At 35.9% G+C, this 25,964-nt stretch overlaps 1 protein-coding gene across 5 annotated transcripts in view; it reads left to right on the top strand.

Moving 5' to 3' along the window:
* Window positions 1–25,964, top strand: part of RSPO2 (R-spondin 2) — a 159,278-nt gene that overhangs the window by 62,411 nt on the left and 70,903 nt on the right. For all 5 annotated transcript variants that reach the window (XM_023248417.2, XM_045049780.1, XM_045049781.1 and 2 more), the window contains one exon: window positions 15,174–15,362. In XM_023248417.2, coding sequence (XP_023104185.1) covers window positions 15,174–15,362 — 189 coding nt within the window. The remainder of the gene's footprint in view (window positions 1–15,173; window positions 15,363–25,964) is intronic.

The following is a 25,964-nucleotide window of genomic DNA, read 5'->3' as shown; positions in this document are numbered from 1 at the left end:
TAGATTAGGAAAAGTTTTCAGCTATTATTTCTTCAAATAAATTTTTGGCCCCCTTTTCTCTCCCTTCTCCAGCTCCTATAATGCAAATGTTATTACATTAGTTGGAGTCACTGAGTTCCCTAAGTCTCTTCTTGTTTTGCCTTTTTTTTCTTCTCCTTGCTTAGCTTCATTACTCTGTCTTCTAGGTTATTAATTTGTTTCTTTGCTCCTTCCAGCCTGCTGTTCATTCCATTATGCCTGGTTCTCATTTTATAGATTGATCCCTTTATCTCTGTGTTATTCCTTATTTCTGTGTTAAGGGTCTCACTCATGTCTTCTAATATTCTCTTAAGTCCACTGAGTATCTTTATGATAATTACTTTAAATTCTCTATCAAGCATGTTACATATTTCTCTTTCACTTAGGTCTCTGGCTATGGCCTTGTCCTAATCCTTCATTTGGGACAAATTTCTCTTATTTTATCTGAGTGTTCCTGTGTTAGGAAAATCAGCTATGTCTCCTGGTCTTGAGGGTAATGGTCTTCTGAAGAAGAGGTTCTTTAGGACCCGCAGTGTAGTGTCCCCTGTTCCCAGGGTCTAGCATTTGAGGAGTATCTGCAATGTATGCTGTGTACACTCTGCTCTTTTGTCCTGGCCACTCTACCCTTCAGGCCAGTTGTCTGTAGCGGCTTTCCTTGTCTGTTGTGGGCAGTGTTTGGTCCCTGGCCTGAATGTGGTAAGTTTTAATGAAGTATACTCTGGTCTGCTTGTGAAATAAAGGCATACTTCCCCCTTTGGAATTAATAAGTAATCTCCTGGGCAATATTTTTTCCCAATAAACTTTCACCTAATGGTGTTAGGATGGTGATGATCCCTGCCTTAATAAAATTATTGTATTAATGAGGGCAAAATGGTTCATCTAATTATGTGGCCACAGTCATTCAAATGCAATATTGTAAGATTGTCTACAAGATAACTGGCCTGAGCTCTAAAGGATCTCAATGTCTAGAAGGACAAAGAATAATGGATGAAGTATTCCTAATTAAAAGGACCCAGGAAACAAACCAAATGCAGTGCACATTTGATTGGTTTCTGGATAGATGGGAAAAACAGGACAATTTTGGAATAGTTGAGGAAATGTGAATATTCACAGCATATTACCCATGTTAAATTGCTGAGGTCCTGCAATGGTATTATGATTACATAAGACAATGATCTTATTCTCAGAAGGAGTATGCTAAATTTCACCTGAAGTATTGTGATGTCCTTACTTTCAAATAGTTTATCAAAACTCTATGTGTGCATTTCCATGCCTTTACTTCTATTCATAGATCTATGTGTGCATAGGGATATTGATATATAACAGGGAGAGAAAATGGGAATGATATATATATATATTTTAAATAATGAACCTAGTTTTGATAGGACTTATTCTTAGTGACTTAAAAATGCCAGGATATGTTTATAATAATTGTTCTAAACCAAAAGTGTTTACAACTCTGATGTCCTAAAACCTCATCTAGAATTTGGAGATTTTGAAGTTCAGTTTACTGAAAATCAAACTCTCTTCTTTAAATTCTTGTTTCATTTTTTCAAAAACTAACTTCTCAAAATTAATGAATATAAACATAAAATTCATTAACATCTTCTTGCATATCTTATTTTTCAAAATTTTTTCCTAAGCCATACTTGATTTTCCTTCACTTTGAAGGTCTTTATTTTTAACAATTATAAAAAGGAAAGCAGAAAATAAAAATTTGTCTCTTTCATGTAATGTTACCCATATCTTAATAGTTGGGTTTAACTTTTCCTTTTTGTTAATTTTGCTCTAAAAAAATTCATAAACCTTAAGAAACTTTAACCTCCTTCACATTTCATTTGTGATTATTTTTCTCCTGAGTATATACTGTTGTATATGTTGCTTGAAATGTTTGAATTTATTGGGGAACTTGCTATCAAACCAATTTGATTTCTGTAGAATGTCACTCATTTTTTTCCCCTTTAGGATTATACAAGTAGATTCTTATTTTGAAAATATCCTCTTAACCCCTATTCTAATTTAGAAACATTGACTGCAAATCCAAAACTGTTTCCTTTCAAACTTAAAAAAAAAAAACACATTCCTGAAGTCTTCAATTATATTTCTAGGGTCACAGTTTCTGTATTCTATTATAAACTCCCCAGTAACATAATAATTTCTGTGTTCTCAACACATTTTTCCTTGAATCCAAGTTAAGTACTGAGTGGCACCTTTTGTTGATTTTGCTGTTGGCTGAAAGATAAATTGTCAATAAAATAAGCCAAGATTTGTCTGATCTACTAAACATTTTTTTTTCTTGCATTCCCCAACACTGTGCATACATCTCATACATACTGTTCTCTCTCTCTTTGGGATATCCTCCTCAAACTTCTGCTTTCTCTTTAATACCCAGCTCCTATTACCACCTATTTCTTAGCTATTCCAGGATAAATTAAATCTTCATGTTTACCCAAAACACTTGGTGGCATGCACATAAAATAAAATTTAAAAACCATGGTACCTTGTAGTGCTCTCACTGAACAAATCTAGGATAAGTTGAGCATTAAATACAGTAACAGATGACAGTCCACTGAATAAAATCCATGGTTCCCTACTGATAAAAACAGACAAATGAGGGAGAAGGGGAAGCTCCTCCTCCTAACAACTGAATTCTCCCTTATCGATGGAGAAGGAATGATGGAGTTAGAAAATCACCTTTGAGAACCATCAGAGTAATAGTTGATTTAGGCAAGCATAAAAAAGAATACCATAACTATTGTGCATAATTATGAGGAACAGGATATTTATACAATCTTACTGTATTTTTTCAAAAATTACTTGTTACAGAGGTGAAAGTAATAACTTTATAGTTAGAAACCTGGAAGATAACATCTTAACTAAGGGATCAAGGTTAATATCATGAGTAATGGAACCAAATTCATTTGTTGCTCCTTGGCATGCACAAGAAAGGACACAACATCACTTCATACATTATCCAAAGAATGTGTGGCCAATCATGAGGGAGTATGAGACAAACCCGAGTAAACATTCTGTAAATAACTGACCTATTCTCTTCCAAAATGCAAGTTCATGAAAGAGGAGGTGTTCCAGATTAAGGAGACTAAAAAATAAGGCAGTCTAATGTAGTGCATAAAGTTGGATGGGATTCTAGTGTAAGAGAAAAATAGATATAAATGATGTTATTGGAATAATTGAATATGGACTGTGGATTAGAAAATAGTATTATATCAATATGGCTGATGTAAGACAATGCCCTTATTTTTGGAAATATGTAGTGAACACTGAAAAAATGTAGAGATAAAAGAGCATAATGTCTGCTACCACTACTGAAATGGTTCAGAAAAAATAGTACATGCATACGTCTGTATATAATCTGTAAATGTAGGCATATATCCATGTCTATGGCTATCTATGCATCTGTGTCTGTAAACACATACATATATAGTTTTGCCACTTTTTGAGAGTGACCAAACACTATTTATAGTTTTTCATTAATAGGCAATTTGTTTTTGTCTTCCAAAGCCTGGAGGAAATGGAGGAGAACTGTGGTCAGAAAGCAGTGGCAAATTGGTCTCCAAATCTGTTTAGAACAGAGGTTTCTCCTGCATCAGAATGTTAGTCCATATCTCCCCTCTTTAGCACATCTTAAAAGTCTAGTTTTGGATCATTTGAATGGTGTCCCCAGCCTTTCTAATTACACAGGTATGCTTGCTGTGTTACTTCAAAGGCCCTTTAGCCAGGATAGCATCTGTCTTCAAAGACAGGAGAGTGGCCCATTTGCAGGAAATTGTATGGTTTGGGTAGGTTTTTTTGTGTTTTCTTTGAACTTGTTAAGTAGAGATCCCTATTGAAGAAGTGCTGGCCTTTTGCTGTATGCCCAAACAGTGAAATACTTTCCATTTATAATTCTGAAGATTCTCTTTAACTTCTGCTAGGAGAACCCTGTAACTCAGTTTCTCCCTGTTCTCCTTTCTGTTGTATCAGCAGTGTTACTCTGAAATGTTTTTGTGAATGACATCTTAATTTGGTTGGTTTGTGAGACTTAATATATTCCTACTTACGTTAGGAAAGAATTAGTATAGTGCTCTTAGTGACTAATCATCAAAAGGAATTTTGGTTATTTTGCTGCAGCTAAAAACAGAGCAAAGCGCAGGGAGCAAATTAAAAGGCACAGCCTAATTTGAAATACTCACAGTTTTAATTATGCTAGAATGCATTTTTTCCCCTAGGTGCTATGCATGTATCTCTTAATGGGGAAAGAAAAAGCATGGCTTTTGTGAGAGCTGGATTCAAATTTGTCACAAACAAACTGTATGACCTTGGAAAGGTTTCTTAAACTCTCTGATCTGTTTATTCACTTTGATAAACAGAAATTATGAGTAATAAGCATTACTTTCAAAAAGTATGAAAGCATGTAGCCTGCAATTTGTCACGTATTAGGTTCTCCAAAGTTCGTTTTCTTCCCCCCCCCAACCCACCCTTTTTGACTTTCCTCTTTTTCATTGCTTCTTGTTCTGAGTAGACAGAATTTTCTCAGAATAAATATGGTTAAGCAGCTAGATTTCAAACTGGGTCTGAGGTAAGGAATGCTGTGAGGCATAGCGACAAAGCATTTTAAAATAAACTGTTTATAAATGTTAAATGCAGACAATCGATTTAAAAATTGAAAACTATCTTCTGTAGGTCTGGAGATTTAATAGCGAATCATTCTCACTTCTGTTCAGGTGTGTGTGTGTGTGTGTGTGTGTGTGTGTGTGTGTGTGTGTGTGTGTGTGTGGTTTTAACAAGAGTGACCTACATTGAATGTAATAAAGCTTTCACTTTTTTCCCTTGCTTCACAGTGTAGTCCTTAATAATTGTTGCATAATAATGTTTGTCAGCCCTAAGGGTTTGTTAGTGTGTTTTTCATTAATGCAGCTTAAAAAAATTTTATTATCTTTGAAGAAACCTTTCTCTGGGACAGCATAGCTAGCAGTGTTTATTCTCAATTTTCAGACACAGTGGTATGATCCATGGAAGTTTCCACATCTAAAACACATGGAGTCTTTAATCTGGTTAGTTATGACACAGATTCTTCTTGAGGGCTGTGTTTATGACACCAAATAAGCCATCCAGTTTGCCTTCCATTTATTGTTTTAAAATTAAAAGTGGAATAAGCAGGAGTTACCAAACTAGTTTCTATTCTAGGAAGCAGGTGTACATGTGGAATAGTTGAATAGCTTGTGCATGATGGGAATATATATTGAATAGACACCATCCCTCCCATCCTCCCCTTTTAAAAACAATTTAATTTTTGTGTAGTCCAAATGGGGGAGATTTTTTTTCTACAGGCAATTAGGCAGGTCAGACACTATGGCCCTTACAAAGCATGTAAAGCTATTTTGAAGAAGTGTTAGTGTAAGATGTACTTAAGCACTTTTTGGAATAAAATTCTGGCTCTGCTTGTGAGCAATTTGTTTTTCTCTATTTAAATAATTGGATTATCTTCTTATATAAACATGGAACTGTGTGAGAGTGGTAGTTTCACAATCTTCCTAAATGTATATATTTAGATCTCATGTTGGAGTTACCATTAGCACCAGCAGTCTGTCAACATTTCCATAGGGTTGCTTAAGTATGTTGTGAAAGCCCAAGCCAACCTTGGCATGGGAAATCTGTGCTACACAGCAATTTCTAGCTATGGCTTACAGGACTGCACACATTCTAACTTTAAGCTTACTTTTAGCACTAGAACAGTTTTATAGAGTAAATTTTTTTCTCTCTCACAGATTCAGGTGAGTGGTTTATTTTATATAACAGAAGATCTGATTCTTTTGTCTCAAAAACATCATGTATCTTTGAAAAAAAATGAGCAGTCTCAAGCCATCTTATATTTTTCTCGGATTTCATCAACTAATTAATGTTATTAGTGTTAGTAGTTGTTGAAGCTGAAGACCATATGATTCTGGTGGTGGTATTTGCCCTCTTGAGTAGCTTAGTTTTGTGATGAGTGTGTTTTGATCCTTAATTATACACTTTCTCCCCTATTATCTGTCAGAATTAATGTCTGGTACAGGGATATGCATTAATATTTTTGTGTCAAAGAGTTTTAGGGGAGGAAAAGGAATAATTCTTATAGGGCTTGGCTTTCAAAATGAATGTTAATTATGGGAAATACTTCATCATTTGGGGAATTGTATATGCTAAATTGAGGGTTTAGGATTTTATTTTTTATAAGAGGCTATATATACATAACTACTTTTTTCCATTTATGTGACTTGTCATTTTACTTAGGGTATTAACGACCATTTTGAAAACATGTTTTTGGAGAATTTTGAAATCCCATTTAATTCTTTTGAATTTTTATGTTCAACCTGAGCTGCTTGCTCCTCAAGTTTGGGCAGACTGTCTTGATTGTTAATGATGTCCGACTTGTTAAGTTAGAAGGAGAATGTATTTCTCATGTTATGGATATGTTTGTTGTGCCCTCAAACAGACCCATGTAAGACTTCATGTTTATTTTGCAACTTTGTCTTGGTTCATTATCTTTCCTTGGTCTGCAGTTATTGATTATTCTGGGCTTCTCTATGACATCTTAGCTGTCCCACTTGAAGCATGCATGAGTCACGCCTCATAGAGGCTTTCTGCTTCCCTGTTCCATGTAAAAAAAACAAAAAACAAAAAACAAAAAACCTGCCCAGTGAATCACACTATGGCTACAGTTAACTGTGGTGGTAAATGTACTTCTCATGTGCCCAACTATGGGGATTATGGCTCAAATGGCACTGGCATGGGCAAATAATGAGCATATAACTGTGCTCATTTTTTTCCTTTTTTGTTTTTCAAGTTATTAGCACTTCACATGTTACAATAAATCCATAACTCCATTTAGCTCTCTCCCCCCATATTTTTTTTTTAATTTTTTTTTCAACGTTTATTTATTTTTGGGACAGAGAGAGACAGAGCATGAACGGGGGAGGGGCAGAGAGAGAGGGAGACACAGAATCAGAAACAGGCTCCAGGCTCTGAGCCATCAGCCCAGAGCCTGACGCGGGGCTCGAACTCACGGACCGCGAGATCGTGACCTGGCTGAAGTCGGACGCTTAACCGACTGCGCCACCAAGGCGCCCCAACTCCCCCCATATTTTAAAATCTCTTGGTAGCCTTGAGTTTTTGTACAGTGAGATACATATTTTTGTAAGTGAAGCAAGAACATCTAATTAAAGACCTTTAATCCTGATGTCATTAAGAATATTCATCTCTAAAGATTATTTCCATGTTGGGGGGGGGGCTTATAAATTTTTAGAAATAATATTTTCCCAAGGATTACTTCTAGAGATAAAGACCTATTAAGTCATTCATTCATTGTAGGTGAATAAAATGGAATTATAAATTATTAAATAATTATCAAATTTTCAGGTAGCCAATTAATATGGATTTCTCAAAGCTAGTACTTAGAGAAGTTAAATTTTTATAAGCCTTTTACTAAACAATATTGTTAAGAGAAGTTAAATTTTTATAAGCCTTTTACTTAACAATATTGTTACCTGTTACCTGTTACCTCATTATAGAAGCTGAGAAGAGATAATGAGAAATATGGTTTAATTCTAGAGATTGTAAAATTTTGGAATTCTTGGTCCAAGTTTGTCTTTTATTCTCAATTTTTTTCTAGAATAAATTCATGCTAATCTAGCTCCTCTAAAACGTTAATGGAAATTTGAGAAATTTTTCTCTGTCTAAGCTTTGTTAACATTGTTAGTTTTAACGTCTATTTTCTTTCTGGGGCATGATGAGTATAATAATCTAGAGCATTAACATTTGTTGTCTTTATATCAAAGATCAAATTGCATGTTCCATGATGCTATTTCCTATAAATATTTACAACTTAGTGTAAAACTTAGTAAAGTATCCTAAGATAGCAATTTTTCATTTTGCTCAAATCTTTCGTAGCTCCTTAACTCATAACCTTGATTACTTAGTTGAGTTTGAGATTGGGTAGTTCACATGATTAAAGGATTTTTATCCTAATGTTGCCAAGTTCTAGTGGGAGGATCTGTTCCCAACTCAATTTGTATAGGATCCAATAGGCAGGTTTCTTCTTATTGGTGCCAGAGATAGGGTTTTTAATTTTAAACCTATATCTTGAATTTGGGATTGGGCAGACACAAATATTAGCGATTTCGTAAATTTGAATGATGAAGTTAACTGTTTACTTTTAAAAATTTGTTGAAATTGTAATGTTGTACTAGCAAAGATGGAGCAAAGCTAAGAGGCCAACAGCCCATTGTTAAGTCCCATTATTTTAGAGTTAGAAATTTGTACCTTTTGTCAGGAATGGATTCCTTCACCAGGAAGGAATTTAGATTTCTTTTTGCTTGGCAAGGGCTAAATTCTGAAACAGGGGAACACTTTTAAAAAGTGTTAGGAGTATATTAGAAACAGATGGGCATTCAACACCTACATAAAATGCTCAATGGGATAAAATGTGAATAACTGGATTTAATTTAACAAAGGATCAAACTTAAAATACCAGCATTCATAAAAGACCAAACTTACTTTTCAATTTAAGAGGAACACAAATCAAATAACTCGAATTAAGAAAAAGAGGTTGTATTTATGCTGTTTTTCTCTCTTTATATACTTGTTAGTAATATAGGTATTTTGACCTGGGTTCTGCCTGATAATTTTTCTTGTTTTATGTATATCCACATATTCCTTTCCCTGTCAGGGAGATATGTGTAGACTTGTGTTAATAGTACTGCCTAACACCTTTCTGAAATTTGTTAATGTTTTATGTGATATATTTCATCTTTAGAATTTTGGGTGGGTCTAGACTTAGAAAAAAGTGTTTTGGTTGGAATGATGAAGCTCTGGATCTCAGCAGGCTTTAGTGTTGGAAAAGTTGAAGCTTACAGAGAGAGCAAATAAACATGGTCATCAAAGCTGGGAATTAAGATCTGTTTATTCACCTGCACAGTTGAATTAAACCTCCTAGCAATAGGCAGAGCCATTTAACTTATTAAGATCCTGACCAAATAAATTAGTCCTGTTTAAAAGGCTGTTTTTTCCTGGCTTTAGATACGGAGATTGCTGTAGTCACCATATAATGGATGAAGAAATTCTTGTTGAATTAAGTTACTAATTTACAAGATAGAGACCACTAGGATAGTTGACATTGGACAATGGTTCATTCAACTGAAAAGTCTATTTGACGTTTGGGGCATGAAGCTTCAAACTGCAAAAAAAAAAAAAAAAAAAAGAAAAAAAAAGAAAAAAAGAAAAAAATGTGCTCTTATCCTTCAGTGTTGAGGAGCACTATTAATGGCTAGAGAAAATGGGTGATTGGGAAGAGCACTTATGTTGGATATGGCTTACATCACTTTTGCTTTAAGAGAATTCCTCATTTGTGGGGTTATAAAGATAGCAGATATGGATTGAGATAAGTATTCCCTGATTCATTTTCATTAAGTCAGTCAAGGTTCAAGTAAATAAAGCCTTGCTTTTAATGATTTTAAGGATACCTTTAAAAAATGTGGAGCACAATTTGTTGACTCTAAAATCTTCGTGATCCAGATGAAAGTTGGCTTCAGATACATAAAGACAAAACAAAAAGCCTTTAATTTATGTTGGTTCTCTCAGTTCTGTAATTCTCTTTTCTCCATATTTGTTAGTATAGAATGTGATTTATGGTGATAAAGAGCTCTTGGTTTAGCTTTTGAACTAAAAGTATAGTTTCAGCACTTGTTTGCAATGATAGTCTTTTTAAACCATTCTATGTATGTAAATCTTCCAAATTTTATCTTAATAAGCTAATTGGGAATTTGGACAACCTTGATAGAGTTCTTTTCTAAATCTATAGTTAAATTGAAGAGCAGAATGCAGCCAGCAAACTAACCACAGACATTACAGGGGGTTCTGAACACAGACATGTTACAGGGGGTTCCAAAATGTGGGGCTCCCTTTGATGCATCTCCAGCTAGCAACCTCTGCTCTTGCCTTAGTCTCCTGGTTACTCCTATTTAAGGGTTTCCCTCTCACAAGAGTCATCAATTGCTTCCCCAAATATCATGCCATAGGGTCTTTGTGCTTAAGGTGGGTTATGTTCTTAGACAGCCCTGAAAATAAAAATGAGTTGGGTTCTCCTAGTCACCTCCCCTGTCAAAGCCATTTTGTCCATCATGTAGCTGATGAGTACTCCAGTTCTGTTCCTCTCACCCAGATTTCTGCACCATATCCACCCTCTAATTTTTACCCCTTTCTTACACAGAGGGGGTGAGCCAAATCTCAGTTTTTGAAACCTACCTACTCTTTACACCCTGCTCAGGATGCTAATAACCATATCAGAGTAGAATCTCTTAAGAAGACAGCTGGGGAAATTATAAATAGTATAGGCTTATTTTCATTCAGCTGTATGAAAATGCTTTATAAATCAATATTATCTTGTCAGAGTAAAGTCTAACTGAAATCCTATAATGAGCATAAAAGCAGGAGAATCAACCCAAAAACAGACTTTACGGTAAAATAGAGGTGGATATAGGGTTGGGGCACCATAAATTAGTGAGAAATAATAAGAGCCTGAATTATGAGAGAATTAGTGGAAATAAGGATAGTGAGTTGGAATTAAGTGTATAGGAGGAGACATTATCATAGAAGCCACAGGAGGAATAAAACTTTCTGAAGTGACCCAGGCTACAGGAGTTGTGAGGACCAGAAACTGAGAATGAGGTCTTGCATTAAAGTTTAGAAAACTGGTCGTGGTCTTCAGAAAAGTAGTGTTGGGGATAACTGAATGGGTGGTTGTGGTAAACAGAGGAAGCAGATAGAACTGATGCTTCCAGAAAAATAAGAGAGTGATACTGGTTTTGTTCATTGCTAGGAAAAGATACTCACAACTTAACTGAAATTGAACAAGTTAGCATACATGTAAAGTATGGTCAGTTATGAAAAATAAAGTTATGTTACACATACAAAAATGTATATATGTCTAGAAAGTAGACTTCTAAAATATAATGAAGAATTATATCTGAGGAAGTAACTTTTTGTCTGTGTCGATTCTTTTTTTTCCAACACAGTTGCAGATTTTGGAAAATATGGTAGTAAATAAGAAACAATTTGGAAAGCATCAATAGGTTTGTAAATAAGAGAACGTCCATGAAATAGACTCCATATGCAGATAAAGCAGTTGAACAGTTTATAGAAAAAAAAATCCTGGGATAGGTGGGAAGAATCAGATATTAATGGTCAATTCAAAGAGCAACCTTGGCCCTAATTCCTGGTTTCTGAGTTCCTTTCAGAAGAAGAACAAAACTCCTGTTTCAATATCTTCCTAGAAGAGAAGCTATAAAAATCAAATCAGGGCTGTTGGGAGCCCAGGAGAAGCAGGGAGAGCATCTTGTGGAACTAAAACCTATATAGATCTGCTACAACTAGCTGTAACTATATCAGATGTTGAATCATTATAACTACAGGAAAGGTGTGGTATACAACTCACTTTGTTGTATAGCTGCTAGTTTGAATACTTAGGGCTTCATATTCTTTTATATGCAATAAAAATTGTATGTAGGGCAAAGAGGATGTGGCCTCAAAGCTAAAGTCTCAATAGTTGCTGAGTTTTCTTGTCCTCTTACTTCTTTCTTCTGTGGGTTAACCTGATAAAATGAAGTCAGTGTGACCTCCTATATCTTGTTATGCTTATGACTTTGCTTGGTATAGTGATAACTAAAAGTTATATGAGTTTTTCATATTTTAGAAATTATATTAGGATATAAGATTTTATATCTGAATTTTATACTAGGGCTAGAAACAGTATTTTGTTTCTTTAAAATTACTCTTTTTATCATTAGATATAGTAAAGTTTATAAGGTTCATACATCAATTTTCCAGATGCTATTTCAACATTTACTTAGTGTCGTCCCACCTTGTCCATCCAATAGGATATTTCTGTTTAAAAATAACCATAAATGTAAGTAATATTACATAGGTGAGCATCCAATATAATTTATAGAATCTTCAAAAGAGATGTAATTATAAGTAACAATTACATTATCCTGAAGTTAGTGTATGGCCTTTGTACCCATTTTTTTCTTGTTTAAAACCTTCAGATACAATTTACTTATAAATTATGCACATTACTTGTAAAAATGCACAGCTGGATAGGTTTTACAACTATATGCATTGCCCATCACCTCCTGTAGTGGGTTAAATAGGGTCCGCACCCCCAACCCCTGCCCTCATTCATGTCCACCTGGAGACTCAGAATATGACCTTATTTGAAAATAGGGGCTTTGCAAATACATTTAAGTATGGAGATCATACTAGATTAAGGTGGTCCCTAAATCCAATGACAGGGTCTCTGTTAGCGACAGGACACACAGAGTTACATAGAGAAGAAGACTATGTGCCAATGGAGTCAGATTGGAGATCTGCCACCAGCCACGGAAAATCTGGGGCCACCAGAAGAAGAGAGAAGGATTCTTCCGTAGGGTCTTCAGAGGAAGCATGGCTCTATGGACACCTTGATTTCAGACTTCTAGCCTACAGAACTGAGAGAATGAATTCCTGGTGTTGAAGTCACTACATTGTGGAATTTGTTAAGGCAGGCTTAGGAAACAAACATACCTGCCAAAAATTCCAGTATACCCCTTTTCAGTCAGTCTTAAACCCTCAAAGGCATTTAATGTTCTAATTTGTGTCCCCATAGATTAGTTTCACATGTCCTTGACATCAATATAAATAGTTACATGGAATATACCTTTTTCTTTTTTTAATCTTTCTTTGTTCAACATAATATATAGAAGTTTCATTCCTGTTCATGTGTCAGTAGTTTTTTTCATCATTAAAATACACTACAATTTATCCATTATTTTGGTTACAGACATGTGGATTGTTACCTCCTACTTATATTTTATACATTTAGGACATCTGTAGTTGTCACTGGTTTAGAAGTTCTACATTACTGTTTTTGAGGTTGCTACCTAGAGTTTTAGCAAATACATTTAACTTGACAAAGTTTAATTCGTGTTGGTCTTCCTCACTCAAAATATAGAAACTTGAAATGCTTTTTGTTTTCCCTCCTCAACTCTTCCACATTATTGCTGTTAAATATAAAATATGTATTATTTTTAAACCTTGGAAATTATTACTTTTTAAAAACTGGAATTTTTAATAGACATACCAACATTTCTCAGTTGATTTGATCACTATTGCTTATTACATTCTACTTCCTTCTGGGTTCCATTTCATTTTTCCAATACATACAGTTTATTCTTTTGGTGAGTGGTTAATAAGTTTCTTGCCTTTAATTTGGCTGAATGGATCTTTCTTTTGGCCTCATTCTTAAACTATCATTTAATTGCTTGTAGAATTATAGTTTGATAATTTTCTCTTAGCATGCTGAAGAAAATATTTCACTAACACTTATTATTTCTGATGAGATTTCTGCTAGAGGCCAAAATTGTATTCCTTTGTATGTACAATAAAACCTTGGATTGCAAGTAACTTACTCTGCAAGTGTTCAGCAAGACAAGCAAACATTTCTAACAAATTTTAACTTGATAAATAAATGAGCGATGTCTTGCAATACAAGTAGTATATGATGCCGAACGTCACATGAGCACAACTGAGCCAATGGTTCTTGCAATTTGCTTTGATATACAAGTGCTTTGGATTACAAGCATGTTCCAGAATGAGTTATGCTCGCAAACCAAGGTTTGACTTCATTCTTTAGTATAAATATGCTGTGTTCAGATGCAGACTTATTTTTACTGATCTCCTCAGTTCTACGAATCTTTCATCTAAGAATCCATCTCTTTCTTTAAATCTGGAAACTGATCAGCCATGATCTCTTTGGATATTACGTCTTACTCATATTCTCTATTTTTTGATACTACAACACCTAATAATCATGTATTAAAACTTTTTCTTTTTACATGCTTCTTACCTTTTTCACATTTTCATCTTTTTTGGTGCTACAGTTATTTAAACATGTTTTCTAGTTAAATACCTTTTTTTTTCTAATGTACCATTCAAGTTGTCTATAGAACTTTTTTTCAGTTTTAAAATTTTCATTTATTTCTAACTTGCACAGTCACTATATGATATTGTTTCTTCCCATGTGATTTCTAGTTCTTGTTTTATCTCTTCAAATATTCTGAAGATAATCATTTTAGACTTTCAGATGGTTCTATTATATATGACTGGTTAGGTGTGAAGTCTGTCTTTCTGAGATTGATGACTCTTCCCCATGGAGGTTTGCTTGTACGTGTGATTGGTTCATTTTGTTTGTTTGTTTGTTTAACATTTATTCATTTTTGAAAGGCAGAGACAGAGTGCAAATGGGGGAAGGGCAGAGGGGGAGGGAGACACAGAAACAGAAGCAGGTTCCAGGCTCCAAGCTATCAGCACAGAGCCCGATGCGGGGGCTGGAACTCACGGACCACGAAATCATGACCTGATGTGAAGTCGGCCACTTAACCAACTGAGCCACCCAGGTGCCCAGTGGTTGGTTCATTTTGATGTGAAGTTTGTTTTCCATGCAAGTTCCAGGCCTCAGGATTGTAGAAAACTTTATAAGGTAGTTTGATATTTGTTACTTTGTGGGTTTTCCTGGATTGACGTTTTTATGTTAGCCTCTTGATTTAGTTATTTGACACCAGATTGATAGTTTGAACTTGTATCCCATACTTGGATATATTGTGGATTTGGGGGTTCTTGTGCCTCATGGGCTATGTTTTCTCTCTACTGTGCTCACCCACTCTATCCCCCTAATCTGGGGTTGAAATCTTCTCTGGAAAATTAGGGCAGGGGCTTCTAGTACTGGTTTCATGTGCAAACAGCCCTCACAACTGCAGTCTACATAAGGAGACCCAAGTGTCTGGTCTTCATGTGCATATTTCTTGGCCTTGATTCAAGACCCTGACATAAGGTCTGCTTCTGTCTGGTCTAACATCTCCACAGGCCATGGTAGACCTTCAACCCTACCTCTGAGTTTCCTCTTTGTTTCTAAGTTTGGTTGTGTATTAACCTTTTTTTTTTTTCAGGTTGGGAGTGGATATTTTGTTCCACATTTCTATGTGATTAGAGTAGGACCAGAGACCCTTGTCTCTTCAGCATGTTGTATTGACTGGAGGTCTGATCATACTTCTATTTGAATGTGTGTTTTGTGTTTTCTCTTACAGCTAGTTATGTATCAAATCCCATTTGCAAGGGTTGTTTGTCTTGTTCAAAGGACAATGGGTGCAGCCGATGTCAACAGAAGTTGTTCTTCTTTCTTCGAAGAGAAGGCATGCGCCAGTATGGAGAATGCCTGCATTCCTGTCCATCTGGCTACTATGGACACCGAGCCCCAGATATGAACAGATGTGCAAGTGAGCAGTTGACTTTTGTCTACTATTTACTGTTTATGAAACTTGGGGGGAGCTAAATTGAAAATTTTGGCTAAAAACAAGTGTAATTTTAATATGCTACAGAAATAGTGCAATCTTAAACTTAAAATTCAGTGGGGGTAGGATAAGAATATTTTTATCTTTTGTCTAGAAGTACATTGCATACACACTTTTTATTTTTAGGTTATTTAAGTATTTTTTGTATAACAAGCATCTCCAACACAAGCTTGTTAAGAAGATCTGTATAAGGCATACTTAGCACAACAACAACAAAATCCCCAAGGAATTTAAATGTCTTTATACTGGGAACATTGTCTCCACTTTACTACAGTGTCTATGGCTTCTTTTGCCTCTTTTTTTTTTTTTTATCTGAGTTTGTAATCCATAGTTTAATCTATAATACATTATATTAAATAGTTCTGTTAAAGCACCATTACTAATAAAAGATTTAACTAAAATATTTAGTTCATTTTAGAATATTTTGAGTTCTAAGTTTAACAATTAGAAAAAGTATTAAGGAATGGCATTCTATACATAGTCATACAGGAATGATTTTTATCTTTTAATCCAAAAATCACTTATAAAATGATTCTCAACTTCTAAGTGAATAGTAGTAATTGGAATTTAAAAAAAAATGAATGACATACCAAAAGAACATCCCTTTCTTTAAGGAGCTTAAATGTTAGGGCATAGAAAGGATAAGGAAAAAAAACAAAACAAAACATGGAGCGAAATGACAAAATGACAAAAGGGTAAAAGTTTAATTTTAATTCAGTACACTAAGCTATATCAGGCAAGCAGTATGTTAGGGGAGTAATTTAATTACCTCCCATTAATACTGTATACATGGCTATTAAATCAGCCAAGGCCTTTAGATTAGAGGAGAGTTTGAATTGAATCATCCAAGGACAATATTATTTTGGAAGAAGGCAGAACTAATGGTGGGAGGCTAAATAGATTTTAGAAAGAAGGAGACACACATGTGTAAAAATAATGTGCTTGGAGAACAATAAGTCCCATCTGGGATGTGGTTGGTATTTTGGCAAGGCCATTTAATTTACATTGCTGAACATTCAGTATCCTCAGTCCCTGCCCATGAAATGTTCTTTGTGCCCTCAAGTCACTGTGACAAGTAAAAATGTACCCAGACATTTTTGAACACCTCCTAGATGATTAGTCCAATCTATAATACATTATCTCTGGATAAGAACCATTGAGTCGGATGGGCTTAGTAGGAGGTGTGGTTGGAACTGAGAATGGAAAGAGACAGAGGTTGAGAACCATTGAGTCGGATGGGCTTAGTAGAAGGTGTGGTTGGAACTGAGAATGGAAAGGGACAGAGGTTGGAGTGCAAGGATAAAGGACTTGAATGCTGTGCCAAGGAGTCTGGATATTACCTACAGGTTTCAAGCAGGAGAGGACTGAAGAGGTTGCTTTGTTCAGGATAGTTTTAGCGGCAGTGGGGGCAATGAATTGGAGAAGGACAGAAAGTAGAGGAAGGCTACTGTAACAGTTACAGATGAGAAATCACATTCTGATGAAAGGTCTGTGGGTAATGAATTCCAGAGATTTTAAAAAATAGAATCAAGGAGACATAGAAACTAATTTCAGAGCGTGAAAAGAGAATCAAATTTGGTCCTAAGTTTTCTAGGTGAATAATTTTCCATTAGCAGAGATAGAAATACATAGGCTCAGTGAAAATTCGTATCTGCTTCTATTTCATGGAATTGTTTGGATTAACAATTACAGAGACAGAACTCCCAACCTCTGACAACACTGTCTAATTTTTCAAGTATGTACCTTGTCCTTAATTTTTTGATTTGGGGGCTATCTAGTAATTTGTCTGCCATAGTTTTTTTTTTTTTTTTAACTTCCATGGAATGATAGGTTTACCTTAAAAGGGAGTCCTAGTCAGATTGCGTTAGACCACCTGGTGGGAGGGGGCAGGATTTGCATTCCTGAATATTTGGTGCATTTTTCATTCCATACCATCAGTGCACAAGGAAGATGAGGTAAGAGTGTAGATGGCTCCAGGCAGTTATTCCAAGTTTTAGGCCTAGCACTTACGCAGTCTGTGTATGGACAGTACCCTGACAATGTAATGTGTTACTCAACCCTAGGACATTGGCGAGTCCAAGGGGCTGCTGATAATAACTTTGCAGGGACACAGTTGTAAACCAGGACTGTCCCAGGCAAACCTGTATGGATAGCCACCTCAGCAATACTTTATAGTGTATCAACAGATATATCTTCAAACACATTTTGGCTAAGTTTATCCCTTTTCTCAGAAAGGAGAGCAGTGACTGTAAATCAGCCTTGGAAAGAGAATTTCCATGTGAGAATGGGTTTGCTGTGGTTATACTTATTGTAACTGAATGTAATCGATGTTGCAGTTTACTGACTTAGAGGAAATCATTACTTATCTGGTACAAGCTGGAAGGGCTAATGAGTAAGATTCCTGTGAATCAAAGTGAAAGTGGAAAATTATTTCTTAATTCTCACTATGTGACTTTGGATGGCCATGATTCTTTCATACCAATTATTTGATTTTTCCCCCTTACTTTGCATATATTCCATTGTTGTTTGTATTGTATTCAGAGGATGAGACAGAGTTAAATTGGAAAAGCTGTTACAGACTTAGAATTTGAAATCATACCCACTTTTTATTAAGCAATTATTGCTCTACAGTAGAGAAGAAAATTATACCTCAAGCAACAGTAGCTTTAAATTTTTTTTAATGTTTATTTATTTTTGAGAAAGAGTGAGAGAGCAAGAATGCATGCATGAGTGAGCAGGGGAGGGGCAGAGAGAGAGGAAGACACAGGATCTCAAGCAGGCTCCAGGCTCTGAGCTGTCAGCACAGAGCCCGACGAGGGGCTCAAACCCATGAACCACAAGATCATGACCTGAGCTAAAGTCAGACACTTAACAGAATGAGCCACCCAGGCACCCCAACAGTAGCTTTTTAAAAACATTCTTTTTCAGAGAGTGAGAGAACAAGCAAGGGAGAGGGGCAGAGGGGAAGAGAGAGGAGAGAATCCCAAGCAGGCTCCATGCTTAGTATGCAGCTGGATGTTGGGCTCAATTTCATGACCCTGCCAGGATAATGACCTGAGCCAAAATCAAGAGTTGGACACTCAACTGAGTGAGCCACCCAGGTGCCCCAAGCACAGTAGCTTTATAAAACTTCCTAGCACATCTGTTTTAAGATTTTAATTGCAAAGCAGTGTTTTCAGAAGGAAGACTTGCTTTATGAAATGTTGGCTAGGTTTGGCCTCTTGGTACGTACAGTATGGAGCTTATAAAGCCAGACATGCTTTTAAAAACCAATTCAGTATCCATTTGAAGCATATTATGAAAAATATATACACTCAAGGACACTAAGAGCTGCCATTGTCTCTGATGGTGTTAGGTGATATTTCTCTCGTTACTTTTTTCTCATTTATTGAAAAACTCATTTACATGAAAAAACTTTATTCCTTGGGTAGTTACAAATATTCTTTGTAGAAAGCTTAGAAAGCACATAGGCCTTAAAAAAACAGCAAAAGCAAAAATAAAAAAAAACACTCAAAGATAACAAAAGTTAACATTTGGCTTCTACCCTCAACTTTCGTTTCTATGTATATTTATGTCTTTCTCCCTTTACAAGTGTACCCCTGTTCTATTTTGTAACTTGTTTCAACTTAATGGATTTTGAACATTATGTTAATGTCATTAAATATGGCTGCATATATCCTACTGAGTGGATATATCCTAATATATTTAATCACCTATTAAGAATTTGATTTTAGTTTTTCAAAAATATGAAGAATATTCTTCTATAGTCTCTCATATACACACTTTAGTTTTATACATTTATCTGATTTGCATAAGATAAATTTTTAAACATAAAAACATGTTTTCAGCTTTATTAAGATTAACATGTAACAATATCACATATTTAAAGACTTTTGATATATATTGCCAAATGGCCTTCTAGAAAAACTGCACCAGTCCACATCTTAACTAATAGCAGACATTTGCCCTTGCATCTAACAATAAGTGCTATTTACAAAAAGTACAAAAAAATGCATTTTTTGGTTTAATATTTTCTTTGTTAAGGTGAAGTTCACTTGTTTTTTTACCTGAATATTGGCATTATGACATTTACCAGAATCTCTGGCTTTTTTTCTTCTGTTTGCAAAACTGTCTTGTTCTTAGTGATTAAAAAACTTTAAATGAAATATCACAAGAAATTTATGTTCAAGATTATGAATGGAGAGTTCAACGGATTATCACAAAAAGGGCAACTTGTGCAACTGCAATACAGGTCAAGAGGAATGTCAGCACCCCAAGAATGCTTATGAGGTCTTTTAACAATCACTCCTATCTCTTCTGCCTCCACAAAACTACCATCCTGACTTGTAACCAAAACACATATAAAAGATTACTCATGATCCTTTATAAAGATCTATAAATTGGAAACAACCCAAATGTCCAAGCAACACAACATTAAAAATGCATAACATATTAAAAAAGAAAATATATAAAAGTAGAAATGAATGAACTACCTCAACATGCAGCAACATAGATAGATGTCACAATGTAATGTTGAATGAAGGAAGTCATAAAATGATACATTGACATACATTGTGAAAATAGTTAAAACAAATCTGGGGTACTAGAAGTCAGGATTGTGGTTCTTCTATGCATTTATTGAACACTTCCTTTGTGCTGGATTTTGTACCGGTTACCTATCAGTACAGTAATGAGTCATAATTAGTTGGTGCCCTTGAGTTGCTTATGGTATAGTGTAGTGGTTCTCTACCATGGGTAATTTCTCCCCTTAGGGGACATGTGGTAATGTTTGCAGATATTTTTGGTTATTACAGTTGAAAGGATGCTGGTGGATAGACTATAGATACTGCAAAACATTAGACAAAGGCATAGGACAGCCCCCTGCAACAAAGAACCGTGCGGCCCAAAACATCAGTAGCATTGAGGCTGAGAAACCCTGTTCCGGTGGAGCAGGCAGACAAGTAATCAATTAGTTCAGGATGGGGGTGTGATAAAGGGTGCTAATTTGCTTCTGTTTGCTACCAATTACTCTGTTAGATACGTATTTTCTCATTTTTCAAAGAAGCGTGCAGAGGATGTCATACTATTTTTATTTTCTGTATGAAATTTCCTAAACTGAGTGAAACGCACTTTCCGAAGGTTGGGTGGATTTCATCAATGGGGGAGATGACCCTTATAAAGACTATAGGCATTTTCAGAATTGTTAGGAGTAAGCGTTCTAGGTAAGAAAAAAAGAAAGGAAAAGCACACTTGAAGGTGTGGAGACACACAGAAAATCATCCACTGTTAAGTAAAATGTAGGTGATTGAGTCCAGTTCCACTGCATAACCAGAAATGATAGTCAAGGTGGCGCGACTGAGTTTGACAGACCTTTTGTGCTAAAGTTAGTCGGTTTAAGCACCTTCCTGAAGCCACAAGTAGTCAGTGAAGGATTTTAAGTAGGGGGATAAGAAGAGGAAATATTTTTCTTTTGGCAGAATGAAATGTGAGTTAAAGGGAAGTCAGCAATGAAGGTGGCAAGGGCAATAATCTAGGTTGAAAAAAATGAAACGAGAATAGATATTTCCTCCTCAGACCTTCCCTGACGAATCTGTCTAAAATGTTAACTTTCCTTCCCAATGTTTCCTTTCTTCATTTTTTATCTCTCCCCCCTTTCCTCATTCTTTCACTCCTTTCCTCCCTTCTTTCCTCAGCACTATGGGTAGCTAACATACTCAGGTTTTGCCTGTTTTATTCACTTCTCCCAATAGAATGTAAGCTCCAAGAGGGGAAGGGATTTAAGACTGTTTGGCTTGAATACAGGCTTACGATCTGCAGAACAGTGTTGACACATAGTGGGGCTCAACACATTTATTCAATGAATAAATGAAGGTAATCATAGTGGAAACAGGAATGAGGGAGATATTAAGGGATAATCAACAGGACTTGATAATGAATGGGATGTTGACTAAAGGTGAAGGGAGACTGAGCTTATACTCTTATGATTTTGGCTTGGAAGTTGGGTAGTGAATTTATGAAGGTACGGAATAAGAGAAGGTGCATATGTGCTGGCAAGAAAGGCCATTATGGTGGAGAATGGGTGTTTTGGGACATGTTGAGTTCAAAGTGGTATGAGATATCCTGGGGAAGGTACCCAAAGGGCAGTTAGATGTAAGCATTCAAAGCTCTCAAGGGAACTCTAAACTTAGTCTTTGGCAGAAAATACTATGACCTACTCTGCATGCTTCTTTGAAAAATAAAATGAGAAAATATAGATCTAACAGATCATGAGTAATCTTTTATATATGTTTTGGTTTCAAGTCAAGATGGTAGTTGAGGGAGAAGAGAGGGGAGTGATTGTTCAAAGACCTCACAAAAGTTCTTGAGGCACTAACATTCCTCTTGACTTGTATTATGGTTGCATATGTTGCCCATTTTGTGATAATCCATTGAACTCTCCATTTATAATCTTGAACACAAAATTGTGGTATTTTTATTTTATGGATGAAATTTCCTAAACTGAGTGAAATACACTTTCTAAAGGTTGGATGGATTTCAGCAATGGGGGAGATACTGTTTAAACAATAGAACTGTTGACCTTTATGGGAGGAGTTTCATTGTTACTATTGGGGCACTGTCCTCATTGCTCTGGTTTGAGGGAGCACATGGAATCTTAGGCAAGCAGACATGGTGATTGTTGGTTGAAAAGTATCTATTGATAGCAAGACGGCTCTTGAATTAGGAGATTGTGTGTGTGTGTGTGTGTGTGTGTGTGTGTGTGTGTGTGTGGTGGAAGGAGACTTGAATGGGAAAGAGCCATATGAGGTGGAAAAATAGGGGAATGATTGAAGAAACAAGGTCACTGAGGAGACAGAAGAACATAGGATCCAAGACCTAAGTGGGAAAACTAGCCTTAGATGAAAGGCTTGTCTAATCAGAAATCTATAAAGTATCTATATCCTATCAGTCAAGCATTTGTTTTATTCATTTACCAGTAAGGGGATCAGAAATATGCTGAAGTGGTAGGAAAAGGATTAACTTTTTATGTATAAGAAAATACATATACATTTGTTGCCAGAGGCAGTGTATTTTCAAAAATAATTTGTAAACAAAAAATTACAGAAATGAGATCTGCATCCAGAGAATTTGCTACTTTTGTTTTTAGCTCCTTCTTCTGTATTTGATGATTCTGCCCTTCTCTTTGGCACTTTGTAAAAATGTGTTTTAGGCTGAGAGAATGTTAACATTATGTTTTTGAAATGACCTAGGTTTAAAAATGAGTAATTTAGAACATACAAGAAAATTCGCAGTTAAATGTAACCATCCCTTAATTTGTGAACTGCAAGACCAGTGTTGAAGGGTTTTTAAAGAATTACTGCATGTCAAATTTGAGTACTTTTAAAAATACCTGCCATTCTTGAATCATGAAGTTTAATGATGCATTTGGAAAAAGGGTGGGGCACCTGGGTGGCTGAGTTGATTAAGCCTCAGGCTTCATTCAGGTCATGATCTCTTGGTTTGTGGGTTCAAGCCCCGAGTCAGGCTCTGTGCTGACAGCTCAGAGCCTGGAGCCTGCTTCTGATTCTGTGTCTCCCTCTCTCTGCCTCACCCTCACTTACACTCTGTCTCTCAAAAATGAATAAACATTAATTTTTTTTTTTTAAGGAAAAAGGCCTAGGTATTTAAAATGAACAGAAGTGCTTAAAATGTTTTTAATCAAATCTGAATAACTATGAACTATAAGTGAGCAGGATGCATATACTGACTCTGAGAACCATAAAGTCCATATGATGTGTGTTTAAATATCTGTAAAGAAGCAGATCTCTGACAAATATGTTACTGTGATCTCAGTGTCTGGGGGATTATATGAGAAGTAAAATAAAACTAAAAATTAAGAATGTCTTTATTTAGAAGATGCCTATGGATGGACTAAGGATCCAACTGGGTTGCTTGTGAAATTGATACAAATTAGACAGTGGTATTGTGTAATCACTATTACCCAAAGTGCTGCAAATCACAATAGACAAATAGGGTAGATGTATCACAGAATCAGAAGAGGTCAGAGAAGGGACATGTTAGCAGTAAGGTGAGAATAGTCATTGGAAGACTGTGGAAACAGTGGAACTTAGCTTTATTTTCTTCTGCCTTCACCATCTAGCCTGGGTGGCAAGGTAGTGAAGAGCTAGGGGGCATTTTGTGTTTAACACCTGTTAAAACACTGGTTGCTTTCTTCCATGCCCCGAGTTTCTTATTGGGTAGATCTGAAATGGTGCCTAAGAATTTATATTGTCAACAAATACCCAGGTGATGCTGACTTGGCCGGGCCAGAAACTAGCCTTTGAAAATTGCTGCAATGTAATAGTTATGTTGTCTCCATCCATCACTGATTATGGAATAGGCCACTTTGTATTTAGTAAAAGACCAGTTTTAGTACCACCTAAGCATAATGAGGATATTTTGAGGAAATGTGTGTCCTTCTCCACATCAATCATTAATCATCAATATCATAATCAGTAATAATGTATCTGTTCGTGGACTCTACTAAGCTGATCACAATGAAATAGAATACACTGGCTTTCAGCCAGGTTTCTAATGCTCTTGAATCCTTCCTCCTCAGGCTCCTGTCTTTGCCTTCCCCACTTTCTCATGACTTGATCTTCCTTCTTCTGAGATTTCCATTACTTTATGTATTCTGGCATGTTTAGTGTTCTAATTAATAATTATGTCTGTATCTTAGAGTCTAATTTATTCTTTTGATTTTGTTGATATAGGTACTGCAAAAGATTCTGATTGAAATATAGCTTCCATATGAATTGAAGCTTTTTAAAAATGTTTATTTTTGAGAGAGTAAAAGAGAGGGAGTAGAATCCCAAGCAGGATCCACACTATCAGCATGGAGCCCAATGTGGGCTCGAACTCATGAATTCTGAGATCATGACTTGAGTCAAAAATCAAGAGTCTGTCACATAACTGACTGAGCCACCCTGGCACTCCATGAATTGAAGAATTGTAGATAATTGTTTGGGCCATATTATGAAAGGAAGAAACAGGGGAGGGTTTATGGGCAGGAGAAGAGGGATCATGGTGACTATTTAGACGGAGAGGACCCTTCTGATAGCTCTGTCCACAGCTGGCTCCTGAGCTACATGTCAGTCAGGTGTCCTAACTTACTCTTTGATGATAGGCGAAGTTCATATTGAGTCCCAGTGTCCTCATCTTTAAAAATTAGGGGAGGCTAGGAGGTCATTGCTCTAATATTCTGTGATTCTATAACTGCCTCCAGAAGTTACTGCTTTTTGCTATTCTAGACAGCCCCTCTCCTCAAATTTCTGGTGGGAATGGCTATTCTAACACTCCCCTCAACAACCCTGTGATGTAGGTAAGTGTTTACATTTTGCCATTGAAGCTCAAAGAGGTTCAGAAACCTACCCAAGGACACGCTTATGAAGCAGAGCTAAGAATGAGATCTAAGATTCTCTCTGATTGTTTTATTTATTTTTTATTTATTTTTATTTTATTTTTTAATTTTACATCCAAGTTAGCATATAGTGGTTGGAACTAGAAGGTATTATGCTAAGCAAAATTAGAGAAAGACAAATATCAAAGGATTCTCTCTGATTCTAATGCCTGTTTCTTTTTCTTTTTAAGCCAGTTTTACTGAGATATATAATTGACATATAGCACTGTGTATGTTTAAGGTGTACAGCAAAATTTTACTTATGTATCTTGTGAAATGATTACCACAATAAGTTAACATCCATCATCTCATGTAAATACAAAAAAAAAAGGAAAAGAAATGAGCTGTGATTAGATCTTTGGTATTTACTCTTAACACCTTTCACATATACCAAAAAGCAGTATTAACTGTAGCCATCACCTTGTATGTTTCACCCCTACTACTTATCTAACAACTGGAGGTTTGTACCTTTTGATCACCTTCATTCAGTTCCCCCTCACCCTACCTTCAACCTCTGGTAACAACAGATCTGATGTTTTTTGTTTTTGTTTTTCTCCTATGAGTTGTTTTCTCTTTTCTTTTTTCTTTTTTTCTTTTCTTTTTGATTTCACATGTAAGTGAGATCATGCAACATTTGCCTTTCCCTATCTGATTTATTTCACTTAGCCATGTTTCTTTACTCCATGCTGCTGCTCTTAGAGAAAATAAAATCACAAAACACATTATTTGTTAAGCTTTAGAATCTGTCTTTTTTGAGCAGGGTTGACGGTAGGTCATCACTTTTAATTGGCACACTTTGAAAAGCCATTCTCTTAAGCTGGTTCCTTTCCCAAAAAAGGACCTTGCCCTACAGGCTGCTCTGCAGAAAACATGTTCTCTTGGTTAACAGGTTACTGCCAGCTGGGAAAGTCTGATTAGCTGAAGTGGCTTTTACACCTTTATAAGAGCTGCTACCAGCCAGTTAATAAACTGACCATAACTGGATAAAGTTAAAGAATAGTTCTTTAGAGGAGGGACTGTGAGGATGGCCCTGCTGCCCCCTTATCAGAAGCTAATTGAGAGGTCGTCACCTGCTGGGTCTCTTGATTCTT

Source organism: Felis catus, chromosome F2 (assembly GCF_018350175.1).
Source record: "Felis catus isolate Fca126 chromosome F2, F.catus_Fca126_mat1.0, whole genome shotgun sequence".
Classification (NCBI taxonomy): domain Eukaryota; kingdom Metazoa; phylum Chordata; class Mammalia; order Carnivora; family Felidae; genus Felis; species Felis catus.
The sequence above is the reverse complement of the archived record's forward strand: the minus strand, read 5'-3'. Positions and strand labels throughout refer to the sequence as shown.